This window comes from Phycodurus eques, chromosome 5, assembly GCF_024500275.1.
Source record: "Phycodurus eques isolate BA_2022a chromosome 5, UOR_Pequ_1.1, whole genome shotgun sequence".
NCBI classification, from domain to species: Eukaryota; Metazoa; Chordata; class Actinopteri; order Syngnathiformes; family Syngnathidae; genus Phycodurus; species Phycodurus eques.
In genome coordinates this window covers 11,749,001-11,774,362 of record NC_084529.1, presented here as the reverse complement: position 1 = coordinate 11,774,362, position 25,362 = coordinate 11,749,001, and the positions used below count along the sequence as shown (strand labels likewise).

General features: G+C 45.4%; 1 protein-coding gene across 2 annotated transcripts in view; it reads left to right on the top strand.

The window, feature by feature from the left end:
• The window catches only part of jph3b (junctophilin 3b), a 77,247-nt gene that overhangs the window by 19,570 nt on the left and 32,315 nt on the right, over positions 1 to 25,362 (top strand). Inside the window, exons 2-4 of one of the 2 annotated variants that reach the window (XM_061677505.1) lie at positions 12,170 to 12,656; positions 15,695 to 16,060; positions 21,476 to 21,746. In XM_061677505.1, the coding sequence (XP_061533489.1) occupies positions 12,170 to 12,656; positions 15,695 to 16,060; positions 21,476 to 21,617 (995 nt within the window). In that variant the 3' untranslated portion in view covers positions 21,618 to 21,746. Of the gene's footprint in view, positions 1 to 12,169; positions 12,657 to 15,694; positions 16,061 to 21,475; positions 21,747 to 25,362 lie in introns of those variants that run through there. The other variant, XM_061677504.1, reaches the window with a different exon arrangement.

The window sequence follows — 25,362 nt, the reverse complement described above, 5'->3', positions numbered from 1 at the left end:
CCTCCAAACTTCTCCAGCTCAGCGTCTCGCCTGCCATCTGCCAGTGGATTTCCTGCTTCCTGACGGGCAGGACACAACAGGTAAGGCTGGGGGACACCACTTCATCTACACGCATCACCAGCACCAGGGCGCCCCAAGATTATGTCTTCTCTCCGCTGCTCTTCTCTCTCGACACAAATGACTTCACCTCAATGCACCTGGCTTTCAAACTCCTGAAGTTTGCAGACGACACCACAGTCATCAGCCTCATCAAAGACGGTGACGAGTCTGCGTATCGACAGGAAGTGGAGCGGCTGGAGTTGTGGTGTGGCCAACACAACCTGGAGCTGAACACGCTTAAGACTGTAGAGATAATCATGGACTTCAGGAGGCATCCTTCGCCACAGCTGCCCCTCACACTGTCAACCGTTGAGACGTTCGAGTTCCCGGGAATTACAGTTTCTCAGGACCTGAAGCGGGAGCTCAACATCAACTCCATCCTCAAAAAGGCCTAGCATAGGATGTACTTCATGCGGCTTCAGGGGAAGCACAGCCTGCTACAGGAGCTGTTGAGGCAGTTCTGCACAGCAGTCATCAAATCAGTCATGTGTTCATCTATCAGTCTGGTTTGGTGCTGCTACAAAAAAGGACAAACTCCAACTGCAACACACAATCAAAATTGCTGAAAAGATTGTCGGTACCCCAAACCCACCCTTGAGGACTTCCACGCTGCCAGAACTAAGACAAGAGCATGCAAAATCCTCTTGGACCCTCCACATCTTGGTCAGCACCTCTTTCAGCTCCTTCCCTCGGGTAGGCGCTATCAATTAATGCAAACTAAAACAACATTCCAGCAGCTTCTTCCTTCTTGCCATTAACTTCTTCAACAGTTAACTTACAATTCTATTGTAACATGCTGCCAATTTTGTCTTGAGAATGTATTCACATCTCTGTGGAGCCACTTATACATTACTCGTGCACTCACTGTAGTAGTCTCGCCACGCTGCACTACTTGCATATCTGTTGTTGACGAATACTGACCACTCGTGCTTGAGAAGTATCTGCACCATTTGCACAATCCACAGTGTGCCTTATTATCGCACTACTCGTCACTTTTCTTGAAGTCTCTGCGCCATTTGTACAATGGTCACTGCACCAGAGTATTGTTCTATTAGTCATTTCAGACAGCTCTAATAAAAAGGCAACCATTTTGCATTCACACAATAGCAGACAGCAAAATGAATGGTGTTATTTTTTAGATATGAATGAATATATGTGAATTTGTGAAACTGATGGAACTATTGCATGTCTTTACAGTTATTACAATTTTATAAAGACGAGTGTCGTGCAGGGTTCACCAACTTGGTGCCTGTTGGCACCAGGTACCCCCCAAGGACCACATGAGTAGCCTGCGGGTCTGTTCTAAAATAAAATCACTCACTACCAATGGGCCATTGTGATTTCCTAGGAATGCTGTAAAAGTGTGCGGCACGGTGGACGCATGTTTAGCACAAATCCCGGCCCCGCCTGTGTGGAATTTGCATGTTCTCCTCGTGACTGCATGGGTTTTCTCCGGGTACTCCGGTTTCCTCCCACATCCCCAAAACATGCTCGGTAGGTTGATTGAAGACTCAAAATTGGCCGTAGGTGTGAATGTGAGTGCGAATGTTTGTTTGTTTCTATGTGCCCTGCGATTGGCTGGCGACCTGTTCAGGGTTTACCCCGCCTCTCGCCCGAAGATAGCTGGGATAGGCTTCAGTCCGCCTGCGACCCTAGTGAGGATAGGCTGTACAGAAAATGGATGGATGGATGGATGTTGTAAAAGTGACCATTTGAAAATGTAAAACTTGCAGAGAGTTATAGAAATAAAGTGTTGCATATTGTTATTTTTCTGTTTCTGCACCTGTTAAATCATTGTTGATAATTATTGTGAGAGAACCAACTGCCCTAGTGAAGACTTTCTTCCAGAAGAGGCAGGAACATAGGGTGCCCACAAGTGCGGAGGTAGAAGCACGCAGGTGGATTACATCTTGTGCAGATGATGTCATTTGAAGGAGATTACTGACTGTAAGGTAGGGGTAAAATAGAGTGTAGCTAGGCAGCAAAGGCTGGTGATGTGTAAGATGACTGGTGGTGGTGAGGAACATAAAGAGGACAAAGGCAGAGCAAAGAACCATGTGAGGGAAGCTAAGAAAGGAAGAGTTTTATACAGCTTTTCATGAAAAGGTGAGACGGGCTCTTGGTGCAGAAGAGGATATTCCAGAAGACTAGATCAGTACAGCCAAAATGATCAGAGAGACAGGCAAGAGAGTACTTGGTGTGTCTTCTGGTAGTAAAGGAGAGAAGGAGACTTGGTGGTGGAACCTCAAAGTACAGGAAATCATACAAAGAAAGAGGTTGGCTAAGAAGAAGTGGGACACTGAGAAGACTGAGAAGAGGAGAAAGGAATACATGGAGATGTGACGTAGGGCGAAAGTAGAGGTGGCAAAGGCCAAACGAAGCATATGATGACATGTATGCCAGGTTGGACACTAAAGGAGAGAAAGATCTAGACAGGTTGGCCAGACAGAGCGATAGAGATGGGGAGGTTGTGCAGCAGGTTAGGGTGATTATGGATAGTGATGGAAATGTGTTGACTGGTGCCAGTCGCGCGCTGGATAGACGGAAAGAATACTTTGAGGAGTTGATGAATGAGGAAAATGAGAGAGAAGGAACAGTAGAAGAGGCAAGTGTGGTGGACCAGAAAGTAGCAGTGATCAGTAAGGAAAACTTCCAAACTTGAATGAGAAGGGCCACCTCTCAGCTTTCAGACGCTGTGGGCGTGTCAAATTAATGCGCCAAAAGGAATTAAACATACTGTGCAGGTGATAGCTTTTATGATTTAAAATCACGCTAGGAGGCTCAACTTCATAATTTTATTGTCATTGTGGACTATAATCATAAAAATAAGCACACAAGTCAACTTACCCTCGTTGTTGCTGACATAAGGTCACAGCCTAACCCAGGTAGTTAGAGAGTCGGCACTGCCCCATTCACGGGTATCAAGTTACCCGTGAAGCCATGTTCTCTAGTGAAAGTTTACAAAACTCTCCGTCGTAAAAACTGTGCACTGCAGTCGGGTGGTGGTGTTGATGTTCAGCTCGCCATCTGCACGTGTCTTCAAAAAGTCAATCGATCACTTTTTTTAATTGCTCATTTTTTTTGGGAGCTTGAATAACATCACCGAGTTGTTCTGTCAAATTGAGGCATCCAGCGAAGACACATTTTCGGGGAGTAGGCATCATTAGCTTGTTATGGAAGCCAAGCACAGCTGACTCACAACTAAGCAGCATAGCCAAACGAAACAACGTCACTTTGTCCTTGTATAGTGGGGGAGGGAACTCACGCTAGAAACTATACGCCCCAGCCCCGTGACATCACTGAACAAAATCATGAAAATTCAAATGATGAAAAAGATGCTTAAGCTATGTATGTATGTATCTATATACTATGTATCAACAATTCAGCATGATATTGTTATAAGTTTTTGCATATGTTTTCAACACTTGTCTTTAATTCCTCTCTCTTGTGTGTGTGTCCTTTAAGAAAAATATGGAGGTGTACATCCGTTGTCTGCATTAGAGCATTTTAAAGCCTTGCAATAGTACACATGAAACAATTTAAGCCATGTGTCAGTTGTGAATGTCAGAAATAGTGAATGGGTTTGTGCAGCTGTTAAGAAGACAATTACAAATTTAGCCAGGAGGATGGTGCATAATAAAATCGTAGAGCTTCTGTGACGTTTCCGCAGCTTTGATCTACCCACATTAATGGTCTTCTGCGCGGCTGCCTCGTGCTATAGTGGCCGCGGCATGAATTATAGGCCCATATAATTTAAGAGTGCTTCCTGTTGCCCTGCAGGCAGAATCTGCTAAATCGTTTTGGCATGTGAGTTGTGACTATATGCACAGGGATCTTTACATACCCAGAGCTTGCTACACAAAGAGTCAATGGTGGAACACGACTAAATGAAGCGACTAAGCTGTTGCGCATAAGGTAATTGTCAGAGGATACATTCTCATACATCATTTTGACAATGAAGAAACATTCTATTCTAGAATGTCCATGTTTTCACTCACAGTTTATCATTCAAATGGTCTGTTTGTGTGGGATCTTGTAAAGAAGAGCAAAGCCGAACGCTTGGTGAGGAGACTTTTTCAGCACCATGGAAAGCGACGTGCAGCCTCGTGTCCCCGCGTAATTTAGTAACTGAGGCGTTACACTCGAGGTTGGTTCAGGCTTATCCAAAAGCTTGAATAAGATAGAAACCACACGTGGCACCATACACTTACACCCCCTCTTGTCACTTTTCAAGGAATATACAGTATACCTTATGTCTCCAAGGTTAAGTTCTGAAATATTTAGATAACAAGCTATGTATTTGGTTATTGTATTCAGCAAATGTTGGTTCAAAATCAAGGTCATTTTGGAAATTGGACTTGTGTGGGTCTGTCTGCTTAACAAATGAAATGCGTGAATGAACTCATCACCAACATGACGGATCTCATCATTGTTTGCTTCATGCAATTATCAGTAAATGCAAATTACTTAATTATTCATCTTTGACTTACTCAGAGAATAGCCTTCTGTTTTTCATAATACTGAAGGGAATTCAACAGTTTTGAGGAATGGGAAATTACTGCTTTGGCATACTGCATGTGTAAACCAATTTAATATGGATATGAAGCGCAAACCCATTTGTTTGCATTTGTTGTGTTTTGTGGTTTGTGTGTAGTAGTCTTATTTTGCAGCCTCATGCATTGAGCTAAAGGCTGCCCGAGCCTATTTTGCCTCGACCAAGCTTTGTGGCGAATGTTTAATAAAATGGTAATCCAGTCACACAGTTCCATGGGTGTTTGTTGGTACTTTGATCTGTCCGTCATATGGTCGGGCAACTGTGTCCTGACATGATTACAAAGGCGTAAGCAGATGTGTTGGCCATATCTCTTTGACAGAGGCTCTTTCATGTGTGTCCGGGAGGGGAGAAGATGCAGCCCAAATGACAGGGGCAGTCCTACATTCAAAACGGAATTTAGTGAACCCGTGTTTATTCAGGGAAATATGTTCCGGACCCAACTGCGATAGGCGAAATTTGGCGATATGTTACCCCTCCCACATGATTGAAAGACATTTAAATTCCAAACTCTGCAAGTGTAATGTTAATATATAATGTGAAATGACACAGACGGCCGAATGTAAATTAGCATAGATGTTATGGTAATTATACAGTATAACTTCAAACAACTGCTACTATAACACACACTGGAGGGCAACACATACTGTAAAAACAGAGCATAAATACTCGCAGGCATGTATTCTCTTTGCTCTGAGGGAACAACAAATAATGAAACGGCATAATGTGGTACAGTACTGTATTTCACTGAAGGGGCATCCCATTCGTCTTGTTGTTAATTAGGCTGCATCTCCTTCGGTGAACCTTAGTGTTGCAGCACAACATGATACTAAACTGAAGGCATGGAACTCCAAATTCAGACCTCTCATTATACTGTAGAAAAACATTGCTTAAAAATCTGCAATATATTGGGGATGTGAAGAATGAACCGCAATATAGAACTGTACTTTATATTTTAACAGCTAAAAGCCCTTTGGGGCTTTCCCACTGCAGGAACCTTTGCAGGAACTTCCCTCGCTACCCTGGTAGCTTGAGTTCCCCCTGTGTCCCCACTGAAAATAACTACCAGGGTAGGGGAGGTTCCCTGTGTATTATTTCATTCCTCCTGGCGGATAGGGTCTTCTGAGAGCTACCAGGAACTCTTTGAGGTGGCGGGCTGTTCTGACAAATGCTGATTGGTTGACAGACCTCTGTAGGCGTTGATTTATTCATTCAAAGAGCCGCCATTACAGGATGTGGCGTTATTATGCATGGCTAGAAATAAGATGATTAAAATACATTGAAAAGCAAAACTTCCAAACACCGATCGTTACGTTTTCCCACTGAGCCACACTTGGTAGACAAGGAGCAGGCTCGGCAGCAAGCCACGGCAGCGGGCTAGGTGGCGAAGTCCGTCGCCGGGAGGTCTGCCGCCGCCACGGGCTCAGTGCCGAGATCTGCTGCTGCGCTGGTGTCAAGGTCCACCGCTGGTGAACTAGGTCCCGCTAAGGAGTGGGGAGGTCCGAGCCCATGTGAGCGTGTGCGTCTTCCTCGGCCGGGCCAGGGGAGACAAAGAAGTATGTCATCTCAATAATATACATCCATCCCATCCATTTTCTGAGCCGCTTCTCCTCACTAGGGTCGCGGGTAAATAATATATATATATATATATATATATATATATATATATATATATATATATTGTATTTTATTTTTTATTTTTTATTTATTTATTGAAATGTACCTGGATATAATAAACCAAAGACTGTGCAGCCAGGTTGCCATTGCAAATGAGAATCAGTTCTCAATTGCCTCAACTGGATAAAGGGTTACGTTTTAAATGTGTCAAACATATTTGAAATTGAGATTAAGATATAAAATAAGGCATTACCATATTTTGGAGACCATAAGGCGCACCGTATCAAAAGGCGTAGTCTCAGTTATGGGGTCTATTTATGTATTTAACACATACATAAGGCGCACCATATTATTGGGCGCAGGCCTGGTAAAACATACGCTAGCTTAAAACATACGGTAGCATGCATGCACGCTAAAACATACCCTACCATGCATCCTAGCAATCCTAGCCACTCGGAGTCAGTCTCGTTGCCGGGGGGCTCTTAAGCAATGAACCCGGCTAGCGCGAAAGCTTGGACAACAGTCAAAGCAGATACCTTAGCTCAGGCATCCACTTGCGAACCATGGATTCGTTGATCTTGAATTCTCTCGCGGCTGCTCGATTCCCATGTTCCTCCTCGTAACTGATTGCTCACAGTTTAAACTGTGCTTCGTAAGCCTGTCTCTTTAGCCTTTAGCGTCCTCTTTCACGCACACCCTTCCCCCTTTAACGTCCGCATGCTGTCCTCAGTCACGTCCGCCTTTCCTCTATATAAGCAGCGTGTCGGCAGGAAACAATCCCAATCAGTCAAATGGAGCGTTCATCAAAGTCACACAACAACATTTACAGATTTTGGAACTCGGTGCACATAAGGCGCGCCGCATTATAAGGCGCTCCGTCCATTTTGGAGAAAATTTAAGATCATGAAAGTACGGTAACGTGAAAGCTTGAAAAACCAATATTTTCTAGATCCAGTTGATGTCAGTATTGAGCAACATCAGCCTCATTTGCTGAAGCTCCCTAATAAGTGTGATGGAAACAAACCACATGGGTGACTCCTCCTACCAAGAACGCAAAGTTCCTGGGCTGGTTGGTGGAAAAGCCCCTCTTGTGGGTGCATGTTGTTATTGTGTGACTTTGTTCTATAACTTAAGCAATAATATGATTGGCTTCATTCAGCACTTCCCACTTCAGTGACACGTCAGCCCACCAGGGAAATGGTTGTGTGTGTTTACGACATAGAGGGACTGTGCCTGCAGTCCTTATATGGTCATGTAGTTCAGTTAAGTGCGTATGCCACAGAATGATTCACAGACCTGTTACATCAGAGCTACGGCAGACGGGATGGATCACTTGTGCGTTGTTGGAACATACTTCCGTTTGCAAGAGAGAGAGAGAGAGAGAGAGAGACTGAGAGACTGTGTGTGTGTTTGGGAGGCAGAATGATGGAAACACGCACACACAGATGCCCTACTTTTCAGCAATATTGAGATATAAGTCCTATCGTGCAGAAGTGAATGTGTGTTATGTAATATCAGTTGGTATGAAAGAATGAAATGGCAATGACTGACAGGAGGATAAGCACCTCTCAGCTTATTACGGACAATTTTATTTGGAGACAATATAAAGTGCAATGTAGCTATGGGCCGAGGTGACTTCCCATTATGAACAGGGGCACCTTGATCCCACCAGAAGGCACTGTTTTGCTTACTTTAGAATATGTATTCTATGTTTAATACAGAACAGGGCTTTATTGTAAAAATTAACGTGTAATTAAATTCTCAGGGCATTGAATCGATTGTAACTGGACTGTTCTGGTTGTCTTAGAAGACGTTTCGCCTTTCATGCGAGTAGGGTTCATCAGTTCATCCAAGGCTAGGTAGGACAGCACTAGGCTGTTTTTTTGGTGTGGAAACCTAAAACTATATGCCCCAAATTGGATCCACGCCCCAAACTCCAAATGGGATCATTCTTTTGGAATGAAAAACGACAGTCTTTGAGATGCCTTGCACAGAGGCCACTGTCCGTCAACAAGAGTTGTTGGGTGGAAACGTCCTCATTAATATTCCGTTCAAGTGTAAAAATGGTAACGATGAATGGACAAAAGGACGACATTGTATATGGGAGATAGGCTTTGTTGTAGTCGGCTCCTCTATTTAGTGATGTTCTTTCCACCTTCACCTAGATGGCCTCTCTCACACCTCTTTCAAACCATCAGTCTTCTCTGTCCACAATATGTACCTATTTTGTACCAGGTGATTGACCCTCGCACTCATAACCAACTTGCTGTAACGAAAAAACTGCAACACCTGGTGTTCTTATCAGGAAACAGCTTTTTGCGGTACCTAATATACTGCAATGCATTATTTTCTTATTGTACCACACACTACATGGCAGAAAATGTCAAGGGGTTTTAACATGATAATACCAAGAAAGGAAACAGCCAATAAATAAAGGGCAGAGTGTGGACATATGAGAGGCTGTTGTCAATTATCCCCCCATTACATTGACTGCAATTGTGAATTTCAGCGACAGAGACTGTCCATGTTTCACATTTTATATAAATATAGTTAAATATTTTTGTCCATCAATCCATTCATCTTCTATCACTTATCCGGGTTAAGGTGCGGGGGCAGCAGCTTAAGCAGGGAATCCCAGGCTTCTCTCTCCCCAGCTACTTCGTCCAGCTTTGTCGGGGGTATCCTGAGGCGTGACCAGGCCATCCGGGAGACACAGTGTCTCCAGCGTGTCCTGGGTCGTCCCCAGGGCCTCCTCCTGGTGGGACAGGCCCGGAACACGTCACCAGGGGGGCCTCCAGGGGGCCTTCCTAGCAAGATGCCCAAACCACCTCATCTGGCTCCTCTCAATGCGGAGAAGCAGCGGCTCAACTCTGACCCCCTTCCGTATGACCAAGCTTCTCACCCTATCTCTATAGGAGAGCCCAGCCACACTGCGGAAGAAAATCATTTTGCCCACTTGTATCCGCTATCTTGTTCTCAACCAACAGCTTGGACCATAGGTGAGGTTAGTAACGTAGATCGACCAATAAATCGAGAGCTTTGTCTTTTGGTGAGCTACTTCTTACCATGACAGACCGATACTGAGTCTGCATGATTGCAGACGCTGTACCAATCCGCCTGTTGATCTCCCCTTCCATTCTTCCCTCACTTGTGAATAAGACCTCAAGATACTCCTCCACTTGGGGCAGGATCTTATTCCTGACCTGTAGATGACACCCCACCCTTTTCCGACTGAGTACCACCACAATGCGGACCATACTCTGACACTGGTCGTACAGAGGCCGAACAGGCCTTATTATGGGGCCCGGTAACCCATGCTCCCAGAGAACCCTACACATGACTCCCTAAGGGACATGGTCAAACGTCTTCTCCAACTCCATAAAACACATGTAGACTGGTTGGGCGAACTCCTATGTATCCTTGAGGACCCTGCCGAGGATGTAGAGCCATGGCGAGGACAAAAACCACACAACTCCTCCTGAATCTGAGATTTGACTTCCAGACAGACCCTCCTCTCCAGAACCCCTGAATATACCTTACCAGGAATGCTGAGGAGAGTTATCCCCTATAGTTGGAACACACCATCCGGTCCTCCTTCTTAAAAAGCGGGACCACCACCTCAGTCTGCCAATCAAGAGGCACTGTCTCCACTGGATGGTGGACCAGAATTTCTTCAAAGCTGTCCGTAATTCATTCTCTATGGCCTCACCGAACTCCTCCCATGCCAGTGTTTTTGCCTCAGCGACCACTAAAGCTACATTCCGCTTGTCTAGCCGGTACCCATCAGCTGCGAGTACCGCAGGCCAAAAAGGCCCGCTCAGACTCCTTCTTCAGCTTGACGGCATTACTTACCACTGTTGTCCACCAACGAGTTTGGGAAATGTCGCCATGACAGGCCCTGTCCACCTTAGGGCCACAGCTCTGGTCGGCTGCCTCAACAATGGAGGTGCAGAAAATGGTCCACTCATTCTCAATGGAATGTTGGCAAAGTTCTACCAGACGTGGGTGTTGAAAAGCCTTCTGACAGGAGACTCTGCCCAACTCAGTTTACTTATACTTAGTCCTATACATTAGTTCAGGCCAGCTGTTGAAAATACTTTCTTGTTATGGCTAATACATTACAAAACAATACAGTACAAAATTAGCATTTTTCAAATCATCAGTCTGGTAAACAGAGATTTTATAGTGTAACAGATATCGACTCTCAGGCCAAAGACCACAGAGCCTGGCCTGTCCTGTTTTTTTTTTTTAATCCACTCAGCAAAACTCCCAACATTCCTGTGCTCAGCCCACAAGCCATGATGTCTGTTTTGGCTCACATGGATACTCAACAGAGATAAGGCTAGTTCTTCTTCCCTCCTAAAAATTAAGAACAAAAGACCTCCCATTTAAGGGAGACAGAGGTTGCCCCAAGAAGGTCTGCGTTGACTCCTTGTGAGCCACAGCTCAGCTGGGGGAGGAAGGATGACTGATGATTGTTCAACAAAGAACAATCCCCCTCTTATCACCTCCAAAAGCCCACTCGGCAGATTGACGAGGACAAGACACAAGCCCTTGAAACAAGCAGACACTTCTCATCGATGGAACACGGACATCCCCCAGTGGTGATCGAAAACACTGCAAAATGAACTCCTTGTGATTCTAAATACATGGGGAATGAACAATAAATTAAGGAAATCCCACCCCTGTACAAATGTGTACAAGGCTGCATGAGTACCCTGGATGTACGCCTTGATTTCGCCATCATTAATGTGATTCTGAAAGTTGCGATTAGTCTGTTCATGAGGACTGTGCCAGATGTTACAAGCACAATATATATGAAATAATGTGACACAGAACAGATCAAATAGTGTTGTGTTGGACAGTATTATTTGAGCTGCCAGAACCAAGACTGAAAAAAGTTCATTCTTTTACCTAATCGTTGCTTGAGACAGTTTCAAAGTTGGGAACCGTTTTGAATAGAAAGGGGAGTTGATTAGGGCGCATGTGCATAATTAAGACACTTAGAGAAAGAAATCCAAGATGGAGGCATGATCGCTTTCGCCTGCGATTCAGAGGTATAAAGGCAGAACCTTCCCTTTGTCTTGCTCTCTCTTTCTTGCTCCCTGGCTCTGATCTTGCGCTCTGGCTCCTGCCTGACTCCTCTCGGCTGTGGCCGTCCTCCCCTGCATTTTGTCTTTTGTTTGGTCTCCACGTGGTTCCCCGGACCACGAGAAAGGCTTGGTCCCTCGTTAAACCCGCGGTGCAGCTCTGTTTCCCCAGCTTTCTTGCTTGCAAAACTACTGACGGAAATCTCTCATATTCATGCAAGTTACGCTCTCAATCAAGCGTAAAAGCGTGCCTCCGAGCACATGATCCACTAATATTGAGTAACTACCAGAATAAGTACAAATTGGTGCGTAGTTGCTTGGGGGTAGTATAATAATATTACATGTCCCAACTTTATTCTCTCTCAACAGTTCATTCACGCTCGTCTCATGAGTTAAGCCATTTACTCTATATTCCACTATGTTATGTTACTCTTATTTTACATAACTGTGGGAATCCTTTCAGAAAAAGATTGCTCCACGAGGTTTTTCATTGTTTTGCCCTGCTGTGAGCTAATCAACGACGTGGTGCCCCATTTTGATGCTACCTAAACGTCCTCAGTTACCACATCCCCCCGTTTCAATTGAAACCCTAACCCTAACCCCGGGGAACAAAAGATAATGCTAACGTTAGCCTCTGACCCCTCAACACATTAATTTACGTTTTTTTTTAACATCAATATACGCTACAATAGATATGATCAGAATATACTGTAAAGCATAAAAGCCGAATATCTATAAAATTAAACAACCTGCTTTTTATTGTGTAAATATTGTTTTACATTAGGGGCTAAATGTTTTTGTCTTTCTCCAGGCACCTTTCAGGGCCAGTGGGTTGGTGGGATGCGGCACGGCTATGGTGTTCGCCAAAGTGTCCCATATGGCATGGCGGCCGTCATCCGCTCCCCTCTCCGTACGTCCATCAACTCCCTTCGCTCCAGTTCTGAACACAGCAACGGTACAGCTCTACTTGACCGGACCGGCGCAATAGTTCCTGTTCCTCCCCCTGTTCCTGGCACCTTGTCCACCAGCGTCTCCATGTGCAGCACTGGAAGCAGCGGCAGCAGTCCTGCAGTCTCTAGAGGAGGTTTCGTACTGACGGCACACAGTGAAACTGAGCTCCTAAAAGGGAAGCGGAAGAGTGGGCTGTTTGGGAGGTCCATTCTGTCCGGGCTTAAGCTGAGGAAGTCTGAGTCTAGGAGCTCTCTGGCTTCTCAAAGGTCAAAACAGAGCTCGTTCAGGAGTGAAGCTGGAATGAGTACTGTGTCTTCAGCTGCGTCTGACATCAACTCTACAATCAGGTATGCTGCTGTGGGGGCCATGGGATCAGGCAGAGTAATGAATAGCAGTGTGCTGTAAAACTAGTAAAACTAGTGAGGAGAACTAGCTATCGAACCAGTTTTAAAAGAGGCATACTATGCATTAAAATTTTCTTGCACCCAAGTCCGAGTCTTTAATTTCAATTATCTCCCAATACCGATATCTACCGATATCTACCGATCCGATACGTATAACTACCAAAATTCAACGTTTAATATTTAAAAGAACAACCCATAAATAAATTTGTAAGAAGTAAAATAACAATATTAAAAATATAAAAAAAAAAATATATATATATATATATATATATATATATATATATATATATATATATATATATATATATATATATATATATAGCAATAGAAATAATAATAATTTTGGGAATCCTAATTGACCTAAGACAGCAAAATTTCAGTCTGATTTCATGTCAGACAGTCAGGAAAATATGACTTGATGTGCTTTTTGATGGGTGTTTAGTCTAAGAGTAAACTACACCTCGGGTGTCATTAAACAGTTTAAAGCACACTCAGGGAGGGTAGAGACTGTGTCTCTCTCTCTCTCTCATTCTCTCTCTCTTTCTCTCTCTCTTTCTCTCTCTCTCTCTCTCTCTCTCACACACACACACAAACACACACACAAACACACACACGCACAAAAACACATGGCGTCTTCATGTCACTTTCATTATACCAGTACTAAAAATACCCCGAAAAATTTTGTTTAATATAAAATGAAGCTATTACAGTTTCATTTGGCAAGATCTTTGTAACTTTGGATTATTTTGTCACTTTGTGACAATTAAAATGTTAGAAAATGAATAAAACCGGTCCTTTTCACTCAATCTCGATCAGCTGAAAATCACGTGCTCGACCCCAATTTTTGATTATGTGATCAGATCGGGCAGCACACTGGACGACTGGTTAGTGCCTCGGCCACACAGTTCTGAGGACCGGGGTTCAATCCCTGGCGCCGCCTCTGTGTAGTTTGCATGTTCTCCCCATGCCTGCATGGGTTTTCTCCGGGGACTCCGGTTACCTCACACATCCCGAAAACATGCATGGTAGGTTAATTGAAGACTCTAAATTGCCCTTAGGTGTGAATGTGAGTGTGAATGGTTGTTTGGTTATGTGTGCCCTGCGATTGGCTGGCAAACAGTTCAGGGTTTACTGACGTGCACTCCCGCGACCCTTGTGAGGATAAGCGGGCAAATAAAGATGGAGCCTTATCAGGGGAACATTTTTACTAATCAGCAGCTCAGTGTAATGAGTGGCTTGTATCCTGAATCACAAATGATACATTTGCATGTGGAAAGTTCTGCACTCCTGGAAATCCTCGGCGTCAAATTCCAGGCATTCAAGATTGAGGTGGTTTATTTTTAAAGGCACTTAGCAGACTGACAAACACTATATGCTAAATACCACCGTCAGCAGCTCTTAACCTGCTTGTGGGCTGAGTGGCTGACAACAGTTTATCAGGCCATTTGTAATCGACAAAGCTCACTGGGACAGAAAAAGATGCACAAATGCATCCTTTAACACTTTTTGCAATAAAAGGATGGCCAGAGAATTCTGTTGTGTTACCTGCTGTGTATCTTCTGAGGGTTCCAAAGGGATGGAACATTTCTGGAAAAATGTCAGAAACTCTCTATGTTAGCAGCTGTTTTTCTTCTTCTTTTTTTAATTGAGTCCATACCACACAATGAGAATATATGGGAATGAATATGAATTTAGACAATTAGCTGGAGATCTGGGTTCATCTATACATATCACCATAACACACAAACATACACTAAGTCTTAACATGTATTAAGTAGGCGGCACGGTAGGCGACTGGTTAGCACATCCACCTCACCGTTCTGAGGTCCTGGGTTTGAATGCGGCCTGCATGTTTGCATGTTCTCCCCGCGCCTGCGTGAGTGTTCTCCGGGTACTCCAGTTTCCTCGCACACATGGTAGGTTGATTGAAGACTCTAAATTGTCTGTAGGTGTGAATGTGAATGTTTTTTTTTTTATATATATGTGCCCTTTGGTTGGCTGGCAACCAGTTCAGGGTGTATCCCGTCTCTTGCCCGAAGTCAGCTGGGTTAGGCGACCCTAGTAAGGATAAGTGGTTAGGAGAATCAGAATCAGAATCAGAATCAGAATCATCTTTATTTGCCAAGTATGTCCAAAACACACAAGGAATTTGTCTCCGGTAGTTGGAGCCGCTCGAGTACAACAGACAGTCAATTTACAGAACACTTTGGAGACATAAATACATTGACAAAAAACAATTGTGCAAAAAGATGCAGAGTCCTCTAGCACTTAGAGCAGTTCGAATGACTAATATTGCAATAGTCCGATGCAATGACCATTGTGCAAAGGGCGCTGAGACTTCAAGGAGTGTATGCGGTTTAAAGTGACGAGTAGTGCGATCATCTGGGACAATGTTGGTTGTGCAAATGTTACAGATACTCCTCAATCAGTGTGCAAATGGAGCAGATGCTACTCTGGCATGAGTGGCCAGTATATGCAAATTGATGTATTAAGTAACAATTTGTCTTATCTGACAGGTGTAAAAAACAAAAAACAAGTTATTGGATGTTTTCAACCTTGTTTTTGATGATTGCCTTAAAAACTGAACACAAATCACTTTTGAACATATTTTTAAAATACAGTATGTACCCCTTTACTATGTCCTACTCCATGGTCATCATAAATACACAGTAGCCTATCTCTCCTCATTGTTGTCACTGGTAGCCTTTCTGTGGTGGCTTCCCAAAAAAATGGGGAAAAAAAACCACTAAAGCAAAAGAAAACAAATAATGTAAATTCCCAGTAACTTGCAATATTGCCGGTTTTAATTTAAAAATGTGTCTCTCTCTACCCCTACCCCAAATAACAACGTGGAAACACAAAGATCATACAGTATTTCAAACCAAACAGCCTGTATATTCATGGAGTCGAAACAGTTGGTTACTCTAAATAATATGTTTTTTATTAAAATAACTTCATCCTAACTATGGTCATCTTTGTAGCCTTGGAGATGCAGATGCGGAGTTGGGAGTAGCTGATGATGATGTGGACGCCACAGCAACAGAAACCTACTGCGGGGAGTGGAAAAATGACAAGAGGACAGGATTCGGAGTGAGCCGGCGGTCCGACGGGCTGCAGTATGAGGGAGAGTGGCTCAGCAACAAACGCCACGGCTATGGCTGCACCGCATTTCCCGACGGCACGAAAGAGGAGGGGAAGTACAAGCAGAACATCCTGGTGAGTGGCAAGAGGAAGAACCTGATCCCGCTCCGAGCCAGTAAGATCAGAGAGAAGGTGGACCGAGCCGTGGAGGGAGCACAGAAGGCAGCAGACATCGCACGCCAGAAAGCTGAGATCGCTCTTTCCAGGTAGTTACTGTTGTTCAGGCACATTCTCTATGTCCTGTGTGGTCACCAAGCTTAATCTTTTCAATCACTTCTATAATTTGGGATGTATAAAAATAAAGTTTTGAATACTCATTACTCATGCAGACCGACAGGAGTCCCTCATTTTCAGTTGTCCAGTCATTATTGTGTAAGATTAAGTCCACAGATTATGATAACATTATGTGTGTGGCACAGTGGTGTAGTAGTTACCACATACTGCTGACAGTTCTGAGGTTGGGGTTCGGGGGGGGGAGGTGGCACAGCTGAAGCTGCGCCTGAGTCCAGGGGGTACCCAGCCTCTTGCCCAAAGTCAGTTTGGATCGACTACAGCTCACATGGGACCGTGCTGGGGATAAGCACTATAGAAAATGGACGGCTGGCTGTAAGAATTACATGCCTGTTATAGAAAAAAAAAACCCATAAACAATTAAAATAAAAAATTGTAAAAATTAAAAAATACTGTGAAATTTCTTTCTGACAAGATGACAAAAAAATACATCAGTATGTCCATATGAGTATTTTAAATGGACATTCAGCCCCACATTCTTTCTGAGTCATCTGTCACTTCTCCACAATGACGATTGAGTACATAGACATTGTATAGAGTATAAAATGAAGAATCTATGTAGTGTATCAACATACAGTATAAACTCCTGTCACGATATGAAGGTATCCGTTGTAACTGGACCCAGAAGCAAGCGGAGGCTGAGAGGTTTGTGGTGAATAGTTTATTGAAAAGGAATTGGGAATTGAACCTCTGAGGTGTAATGGCGGGTCGCCGAGACGGGGCACGTGCGGCAGGCGGTGGCGTGAGCAGGTGGATGGCTTGGCGGCGTGGTGGAAGTGGTCACAAGGCGGGGAACATGAAGGAGCACTGAGGACGAGGAAGAACAGACATCAGAAGAATGTGAATAAGGGGTAGCGTACGTAAAAGTACTAGGCCGATGTGCCGCGGTTGAACGTTAATACTCTGGCGAGGGTTTCCAGGATCTGGCAGGCTTTTATGCAGGCAGAGATGAAGACGGCTGATTGACAACGGATGCGCGCCAAGGTGTTGCTGATTACAGGGAAGGGAGAGAGAGAGAGCGAGAGGGGTGCAAAGCACCACCCAAGCTCCAAAACAGGAACTACAAGGATAGCTCATGACACTACCATGGTCAAATGGGACCATGTATACAGTTAATGTTTTTCCTTGTCAGACCAGACAGAAAAACAGTAACACAATACAATACAGTGCATTGATTAATGTTATAGAAGTCTCCTCATTTACAAAAAAATCCTGTAAAATTCCCCATCAGAGCCATAACAGACTCTGCCAACAAGTCGCCTTTGCTTTTTAGAACGCAGTGATGTGCAATATTGCTGCAAGTTGCTGTGCAGTAACACAGCACCCTGCAATCAGACAGGTTACATTCACACTGTAGTTCAGTTTCCCATGTTGGTGCCATTTGGTTGGATAGATGAGAACACAGCGAATGAATTCTGGTGGTGGCTCCACTGTTGCCTACTAGTTTTCAGGTGATGTTGCTCAAGGTGGGTCCATTTGTTGCTAAATGTTGCAAAATGAAAATGTCGATGTGATTAAATCCTTTCATATTGTTTTATGCATATTAATCATATACAGTAGCTACAGTCTCTGTTCATTTGATTTGAACTCTGGATGTTGAATTATTTAAGCGTATCAATTAAATTTAGCCACCACGGCCAGAGGCGTGCAAAGATGTGTTGCTGGCACACAACCAAAAATGGAAAACCAAACGTCAGCGGGGTGGGGCGGGGTGGGTAGGTATGGATAGTTGCTTTTTTTTCCCCCTTGAAAATCTATTGTCCAAAGGGGAGGAGGGAATTAAAAGTTTTCCCCCCTTGAATGATGTTTTCCCGGATGAAATTCATTCGTTGACGGGTGGTAGGGGTGAGTTTCGGGGGGGCGCACTGCGAGTTCGCCGAAAAATGCCACACAGGGCTGTGTCATCAGATCTGCATTCCATGGCTCAACTGGACAAAAATCGAGCAACCAACTGCCAACCTCCTTGCCTTTAATAGGATGATCAAAAACCCTTCATATGTCATTGACAAAAATATCAAATGAGGAATGTACTTCAGGACGCCATGGCCCATGCCGCGGCCTTGTCCAAAAGAAGGCTCATAACAAAAGTGACTCTGGAATCGTATGCTCTTAGGGGACTGTTGGTCAAAAACTAATGAATATTGGTGGAGAAAATGCCCACAAGAGCCAAGTTCGCCTGAATACCGAGGCGGATGGGGACTAGTTGGCTCACAAGGACTGACTGGACTTAACGAAGGAGGTGTGGGGATAGTGTTACCCAAAATATGACTACAGGTGTGGCAAAAAGGGAGCGCATGTCTGATTAAGACGCGACTAAAGTTGGATGAGAGCACTTTAATAGTGGTCATGATCTCCTTGAGTGAGTGATCATGTTTCTCTATGAGCTGTCTATGGTTTGGTTTTGGTTTGGTCTGTACAAAGTGCTCTCTGGGTTTCTGAAGTTCATTTTGGCCAAGTTATTCTGTCAAGACTTAATGAACACACAATGAATTGAACCCCAAAGCAAACTCCACAAACTGAGCAGGTTTAACTGAATTTATTAAACAAAAGACACACGCAAGCATAAGAATGCAAATAACAAAAAGTGCTGTGATAAAAGGTCTACGTGTGAAACAGTAGTAACCAGAAGGAGAAACTAAGAGGTGTTACGAAAATGTGAAAGACGAGAGGTACTAACGGCTGAATAACAAGCAAGGCTAAAACGCACAAGGTAGTAACAAAGTAGGCAACTGGTGATGACGACTAGCAATGAACAATTACTCAGCAACTTCCGCCTGCTTCCCCTGCGTGTAAATACTCCACTGATGATGATGGCTGGCAGGTGCATAGCAGGGGACTCCGCACGCCAATCCATCCATCCATTTTCTCCCGCTTATCCGAGGTTGGGTCGCGGGGGCAGCAGCCTCAGCAGGGACGCCCAGACTTCCCTCTCTCAAGCCACTTCATCCAGTTCTTCCGGGGGCAATCCGAGGCGTTCCCAGGCCAGCCCAAGGGTGTAGTCTCTCCAGCGTGTCCTGGGTCGTCCCTGGGGTCTCCTCCCGGTGGGACGTGCCCGGAACACCTCACCAGGGAGGCGTCCGGGAGGCATCCAAATCAGATGCCCCAGCCACCTCATCTGGCTCCTCCCGATGTGGAGGAGCAGCGACTATACTTTGAGATCCTCCCGTATGGCCGAGCTTCTCACCCCATCTCTAAGGGAGAACCTGGACACCTTGCGGAGGAAACATATTTCGGCCGCTTGTATCCGGGATCTTGTTCTTTCGGTCACGACCCACAGCTCGTGACCATAGGTGAGGGTAGGAACGTAGGTCGACTGGTAAATCGAGAGCTTCGCCTTTCGGCTTAGCTCCTTCTTTACCACAACGGATCGATACAAAGTCCGCATCACTGCAGACGCTGCACCGATCCACCTGTCAATCTCTCGTTCCATTCTTCCCTCACTCGTGAGGAAGACCCCAAGATACCTGAACTCCTCCACTTGGGGCAGGATCTCATCCCTGACCTGTAGAGGGTACGCCACACTTTTCCGACTGAGGACCATGGTCTCAGATTTGGAGGTGCTGATTCTCATCCCAGCCGCTTCATACTCGGCTGCGAACTGGTCCATTGAGAGTTGGAGGTCACGGCTTGATGAAGCCAACAGAACCACATCATCTGCAAAAAGCAGAGATGCGATTCACAGGCCACCAAACCGGACCCCCTCTATGCCTCGGCTGCGCCTAAAAATTCTGTCCATAAAAGTTATGAACAGAATCGGTGACAAAGGGCAGCCTTGCTAGAGTCCAAATCTCACTGGAAACAAGTCCGACTTACAGCCGGATATGCGGACCAAACTCTGACTCCAGCCGTACAGGGACCGAACAGCCCGTATCAGGGGGTTCGGTACCCCATACTCCCAAAGCACCCCCCACAGGACTCCCTGAGGGACACGGTCAAAAACCGTCTCCAAGTCCACAAAACACATGTAGACTGGTTGGACGAACTCCCATGCACCCTTGAGGACCCTGCCGAGGATGTAGAGCTGGTCCACTGTTCCACGGCCAGGACGAAAACCACATTGCTCCTCCTGAATCTGAGATTCGACTTCCCGACGGAGCCTCCTCTCCAGCACCCCTGAATAGACCTTACCAGTGAGGCTGAGGAGTGTGATCCCCCTGTAGTTGTAACACACCCTCTGGTCCCCCCACCCCAGTCTGCCAATCCAGAGGCACTGTCCCCGATGTCCACGTGATGTTGCAGAGGCGTGTTAACCAGGACAGCCCTACAACATCCAGAGCCTTGAGGAACTCCGGGCGAATCTCATCCACCCCCGGGGCCTTGCCCCCGAGGAGCTTTTTAAGCACCTCGGTGACCTCAACCCCAGAGATAGGAGAGCCCGCCTCAAAGAACCCAGACTATGCTCCCTCATGGGAAGGCTTCTCGGTGGAATTGAGGAGGTCTTCGATCTTTTCTCCCCACCGGCTCACAACGTCCCGAGTCGAGGTCAGCAGTGCTCCATCCCCACTATACACAGTGTTGATAGTGCACTGCTTCCCCCTCCTGAGACGCCGGATGATGGACCAGAATTTCCTTCAAGCCGTTCGGAGGTCTTTCTCCATGGCCTCACCGAACTCCTCCTGCCTGAGTTTTTGCTTCAGCGACCACCAAAGCTGCATTCCGCTTGCCCAGCCGGTACCCAACAGCTGCCTCAGGAGTCCCATATGCCAAAAAGGCCAGATAGGACTCCGTCTTCAGCTTGACGGCATCCCTTACCGTTGGTGTCCACCAACGGGTTCGGGGATTGCCGCCACGACGGGCACCAACCACCTTACGGCCACAGCTCTGGTCGGCCGCCTCAGCAATGGAGGCGCGGAACATGGTCCACTCGGACTCGATGTCCCTCGCCTCCCCCAGAACATGAACCAAGTTCTGTCGAAGGTGGGAGTTGAAACCTCTTCTGACAGGGGATTCCGTCAGACGTTCCCAGCAGACCCTCACAATACGTTTGGGCCTGCCACGTCGGACCGGCACGCCAATGACCTCCAAAAAATACACCACAAAGAAAAAACAACCAGCAGAGGGCCCTTTTCAGATTGTTAATGCTACTGTGTGTGACTTTGTGACTTCATAACTACTGTACACAGTCCAAACTAAATGTTTTGAAATTATTTAACACTCCAACACATTTTTTTCTGATTGTGTAACCAACAAATATATTTTGCGTCATTTAGAAGCAGCGGTGCCCAACCTTTTTTGTACCACAAACTGGTTTAGAGTAGGCTTTTTTTATTTTTCACGGACCGGTTCATTTCCTTGTCTTGCACAATGGCAAACGTGGCATTTTTCTGCAGGCTGGAGGAGCTCCTCCCTTGGAAGATTTTTAATTATTTTTTGGGATTGGACAATCAGAGCGTTCCCGCCCACCAGCCTCATTCCAGTGTTTGTCTTCTCCGGCCTGGCTCGAGGAAGACGCACACGCCCTCTTGGGGTTAGAACTCTGCTCCAGCCAGCGGTGGACCTTGCCACTGAGTCCGCCACCGCTGCTTGCCTCAGATCCCGCCTTCAGCCTGGCGACGTAAGCTCGACGAGCACAGTTTTTCAAATCTTCTCCTTGTCCACCAAGTGCGGCTCAGCGGGAAAATGTAAAGATCGGTGTTTAGAAGTTTTGCTTTTCAATGTATTATAATCCTTTTATTTCTAGCGTTGTGTAACGCCGCATAATGGAAGCTCTGTGAATGAAAAAGTAAACACCTACAGAGGTCTGTCAACGAATTAGTGTTCATCAGCACAGCTTGAAAGAGTTCCTTGTTGCTCTCGGAAGACCCTACCCACCAGGGGGAATGGAAAAATCCAGTGGGAACCTTCCGTACCCTGGTAGTTTTTTTCGGTGGGGACACAGGGGGAACTCAAGCTACCAGGGTAGCTCGGGAAGTTCCTGCAAAGGTTCCTGTGGTGGGAAAGCCCCTAATACAGGCTAAATAGGGGCTAATTAAATACATGTTGGAGAGCGACAATTGCTTTTAACTGGAGAAGTGAGTCTCAGGTGTGAAACATTACACCCCTGTCAGTTTATATACAGCAGCAACCTGGAAAAATGCCACATTTTATACCTATTCCCCCTTTGTTTCATGTTGTACTCTGTGTGGGTGTGCCGTGCTTCCCTGTCCTACTTGTCGGATCAGTGTGGCTAAATTGTTTATTATTTTATCTCCACCCGATTAAGAGAAGGATTACAGTTAAAGTGGAAGCAGGATTAGGGAGGTTATAGTACAAGTCGTTCGCCAAGTGACAAGAGACCATCTGGATCTGCTTAAGACTGTGATGTCTCCGTTGAGAAGCAATGACAGTCGATCCAAGGAGAGTCAAGTGTAATACAGGCAGATATTATATCGTTCATGGGTGTGATCTCATCTGAATTCCCCATAAAACGCCTCAATTCACTTGGACCGGAGGGTCAAAAAACAAATGGACACTATTTGTTTGAGGGATGCTAGTCAGCTTCCTGACTATTGTTGAAATGCCATTGTGCAGAGCACCAACACTCCCAAATTTCAGCTCAGGGACACCAAAAAGGAACACAACACTGGTTTACAATTTGCTTGCATGCTTGCACGTGTGCGATCTGGTTCTTGGTGTGGTGTAATTCATGAAACACAATCTATACTGCAGAGTTAATTGAATTTCCCTTCAGTATAAAAAAATTCAACACAAACTTTAGTCAGAAACACAGTGCTTCAATTTGAAAAGCAATTTCAATTTTGGACTCAAATGCTGTCCCATATTTAATTATGGTTTGCATAAAATCTCATGAACGCTACTCCACATGATCCATTTTTCATTTTTCTCTTTCCAAAATAATTTTTAAAGTCGCTCCTAATTTGCTATAGGTTATTATGTATAGGGATGGAATTATAAACATCATACTGAGGTAAAACTACATCAGGAGTGTGTTCAAACTTTTTTCTAATGAGGAATGCATACAGAAAAAGCTCAGGATGAGCAAACCACTTTGATTTTAATCACCTTTACTGTTTGAAAATGTTATGAAACCAATCCATTGTCAGTTGAGGTATGCTTTCCCGTTAAATATACTTATTGCATTTTTTTTGAATGAATGATCAATTAAAAATATAAGAGGTGATCAACTTACATGATGACCCAGTGAGAACAGTGACGTCACCGTTCTTTCGTACGTCAGGACCAGTTGTAATTTTCAAGCCCAGCAATGCAGCTTTCAATGTATTGGACACAACCGTTATTTATACTTACACTTGATTTGTCTCTCTGGAGAGAGCTGTCCAATTCCTTCTTTTTAACCTTTGTGGCTAACGGGATTTAAATAATCCGGCCGAGAAACTACAATAGTATACATTTATGCGAGCCTCTGGTGTGTCCCTGGATACCGTCCAGCTGAAGAAGGACTCCTATCGGGCCTTTTTTACCTGTAGGACTCTGGAGGCAGTTAATGGGTACCAACTAGCCAAGTGGAATACGGCTTTTGTGGTCGCTGAGGCAAAAACTCACGTGGGAGGTGTTCGGTGAGGCCATGGAGAATGACTTCCAGACAGCTTTGAGGAAGTTCTGGTCCACCATCCGGCATCTCAGGAGGGGGAAGCAGTGCACCATCAACACTGTGTATAGTAAGGATGGGGCGCTGCTGACCTAAACTCAGAACGTTGTGAGTCGGTGGGCCGAGTACTTTGAAGAACTCCTCAATTCTAACGACACGCCTTCCCAAGAGGAAGCAGAATCTGGGGGCTCAGAGGCGGGCTCTCCTATCTCTAGCTTTGAGGTCACCGAGGTGGTTAAAAAGTGCCTCAGTGGCAGGGCCCCGGGTGTGGATGAGATCCCCCCGGAGTTCCTAAAGGCTCTGGATGTTCTGGGGCTGTCCTGACTGACATGCCTCCGCAACATCGCGTTGACGTCGGGGACAGTGCCTCTGGATTGGCAGACCGGGGTGGTGGTCCCCCTTTTTAAGAAGGGGGACCGGAGGGTGTGTTCCCACTACAGGGGGATCACACTCCTCAGCCTCCCGGTCTATTCAGGGGGTCTGGATAGGAGGATCCGTCTGGAAGTCGATTCTCAGATTCAAGAGGAGCGATTTGATTTTCATCCTGGCTGTGGAACAGTGCACCAGCTCTACACCCTCAGAAATGAGTGCATGGGAGTTCACCCCACCAGTCTACATGTGTTTTGTGGACTTGCAGAAGGCATTCGACCGTGTCCCTCTGGGAGTACTGTGGAGGGTGCTCTGGGAATATGGGGTCCCAGACCCCTAATAAGGGCTGCTCGGTCCCTGTACGACCGGTGTCAGAGTTTGGTCCACATTGCTGGCAATAAGTCGAATAGGTTTTCAGTGAGAGCTGGACTCCGGCAAGGCTGCCCTTTGTCACCGATTATGTTCATTACCTTTATGGACAAAATTTCTAGGAGCAGCCGAGGTGTTAAGGGGGTTCGGTTTGGTGGTCTCTGCTTTTTGCAGATGATGTGGTTCTGATGGCTTCATCAAGCTGTGACCTTCAACTCTCGCTGGAGGGGTTCACAGCTGAGTGTTAAGCGGCTGGGATGAAAATCAGCATCTCCAAATCTGAAACCATGGTCCTCAGTCGGAAAAGGGTGGAGTGCCCTCTCCGAGTCGGGGAAGAGACCCTGCCGCAAGTGGAGGAGTTCAAGTATTCAGGGTCTTGTTCACGAGTGATGGAAGAATGGAGCGGGAGATCAACAGGCGGAACGGTGCAGCGTCTGAAGTGATGCGGATTCTGTATCGGTCTGTCGTGGTGAAGAAAGTGCTGAGCCAAAATGTTTTTTGTTTTTTTTAATGTACTACAGGCAAAAATAAGGACAGTGCATACAGTACCTGTCTGACTTCTGCCTGATAACAAGGGCACTATAACATGTGACGACCTAGAAAAAGAATCCTATTACAGTGTTGTGGAACTGCAATGTCAACAAAAGCAATACACTCACCGATGTTTACCAAGGTGACGGGCCTTATGTGGAGCGTCACGTGACCAAATCCGAAGACAGGTTGGCAGACTTCCTGTGTGCGCAGTGATAACTACTGGCTGATGACATGACGGTTTGAACTCAAACTTGCTGGAATATTGTTTTCCTTATCGCTGCCATCTTCGGACAAAAGTTAAATACATATATATAATTTATTTATACATATATGATATGATTTATATGAACACTAATGAAGCCTAAACATTGGAAATGCTCATATTTGGTAACTCTT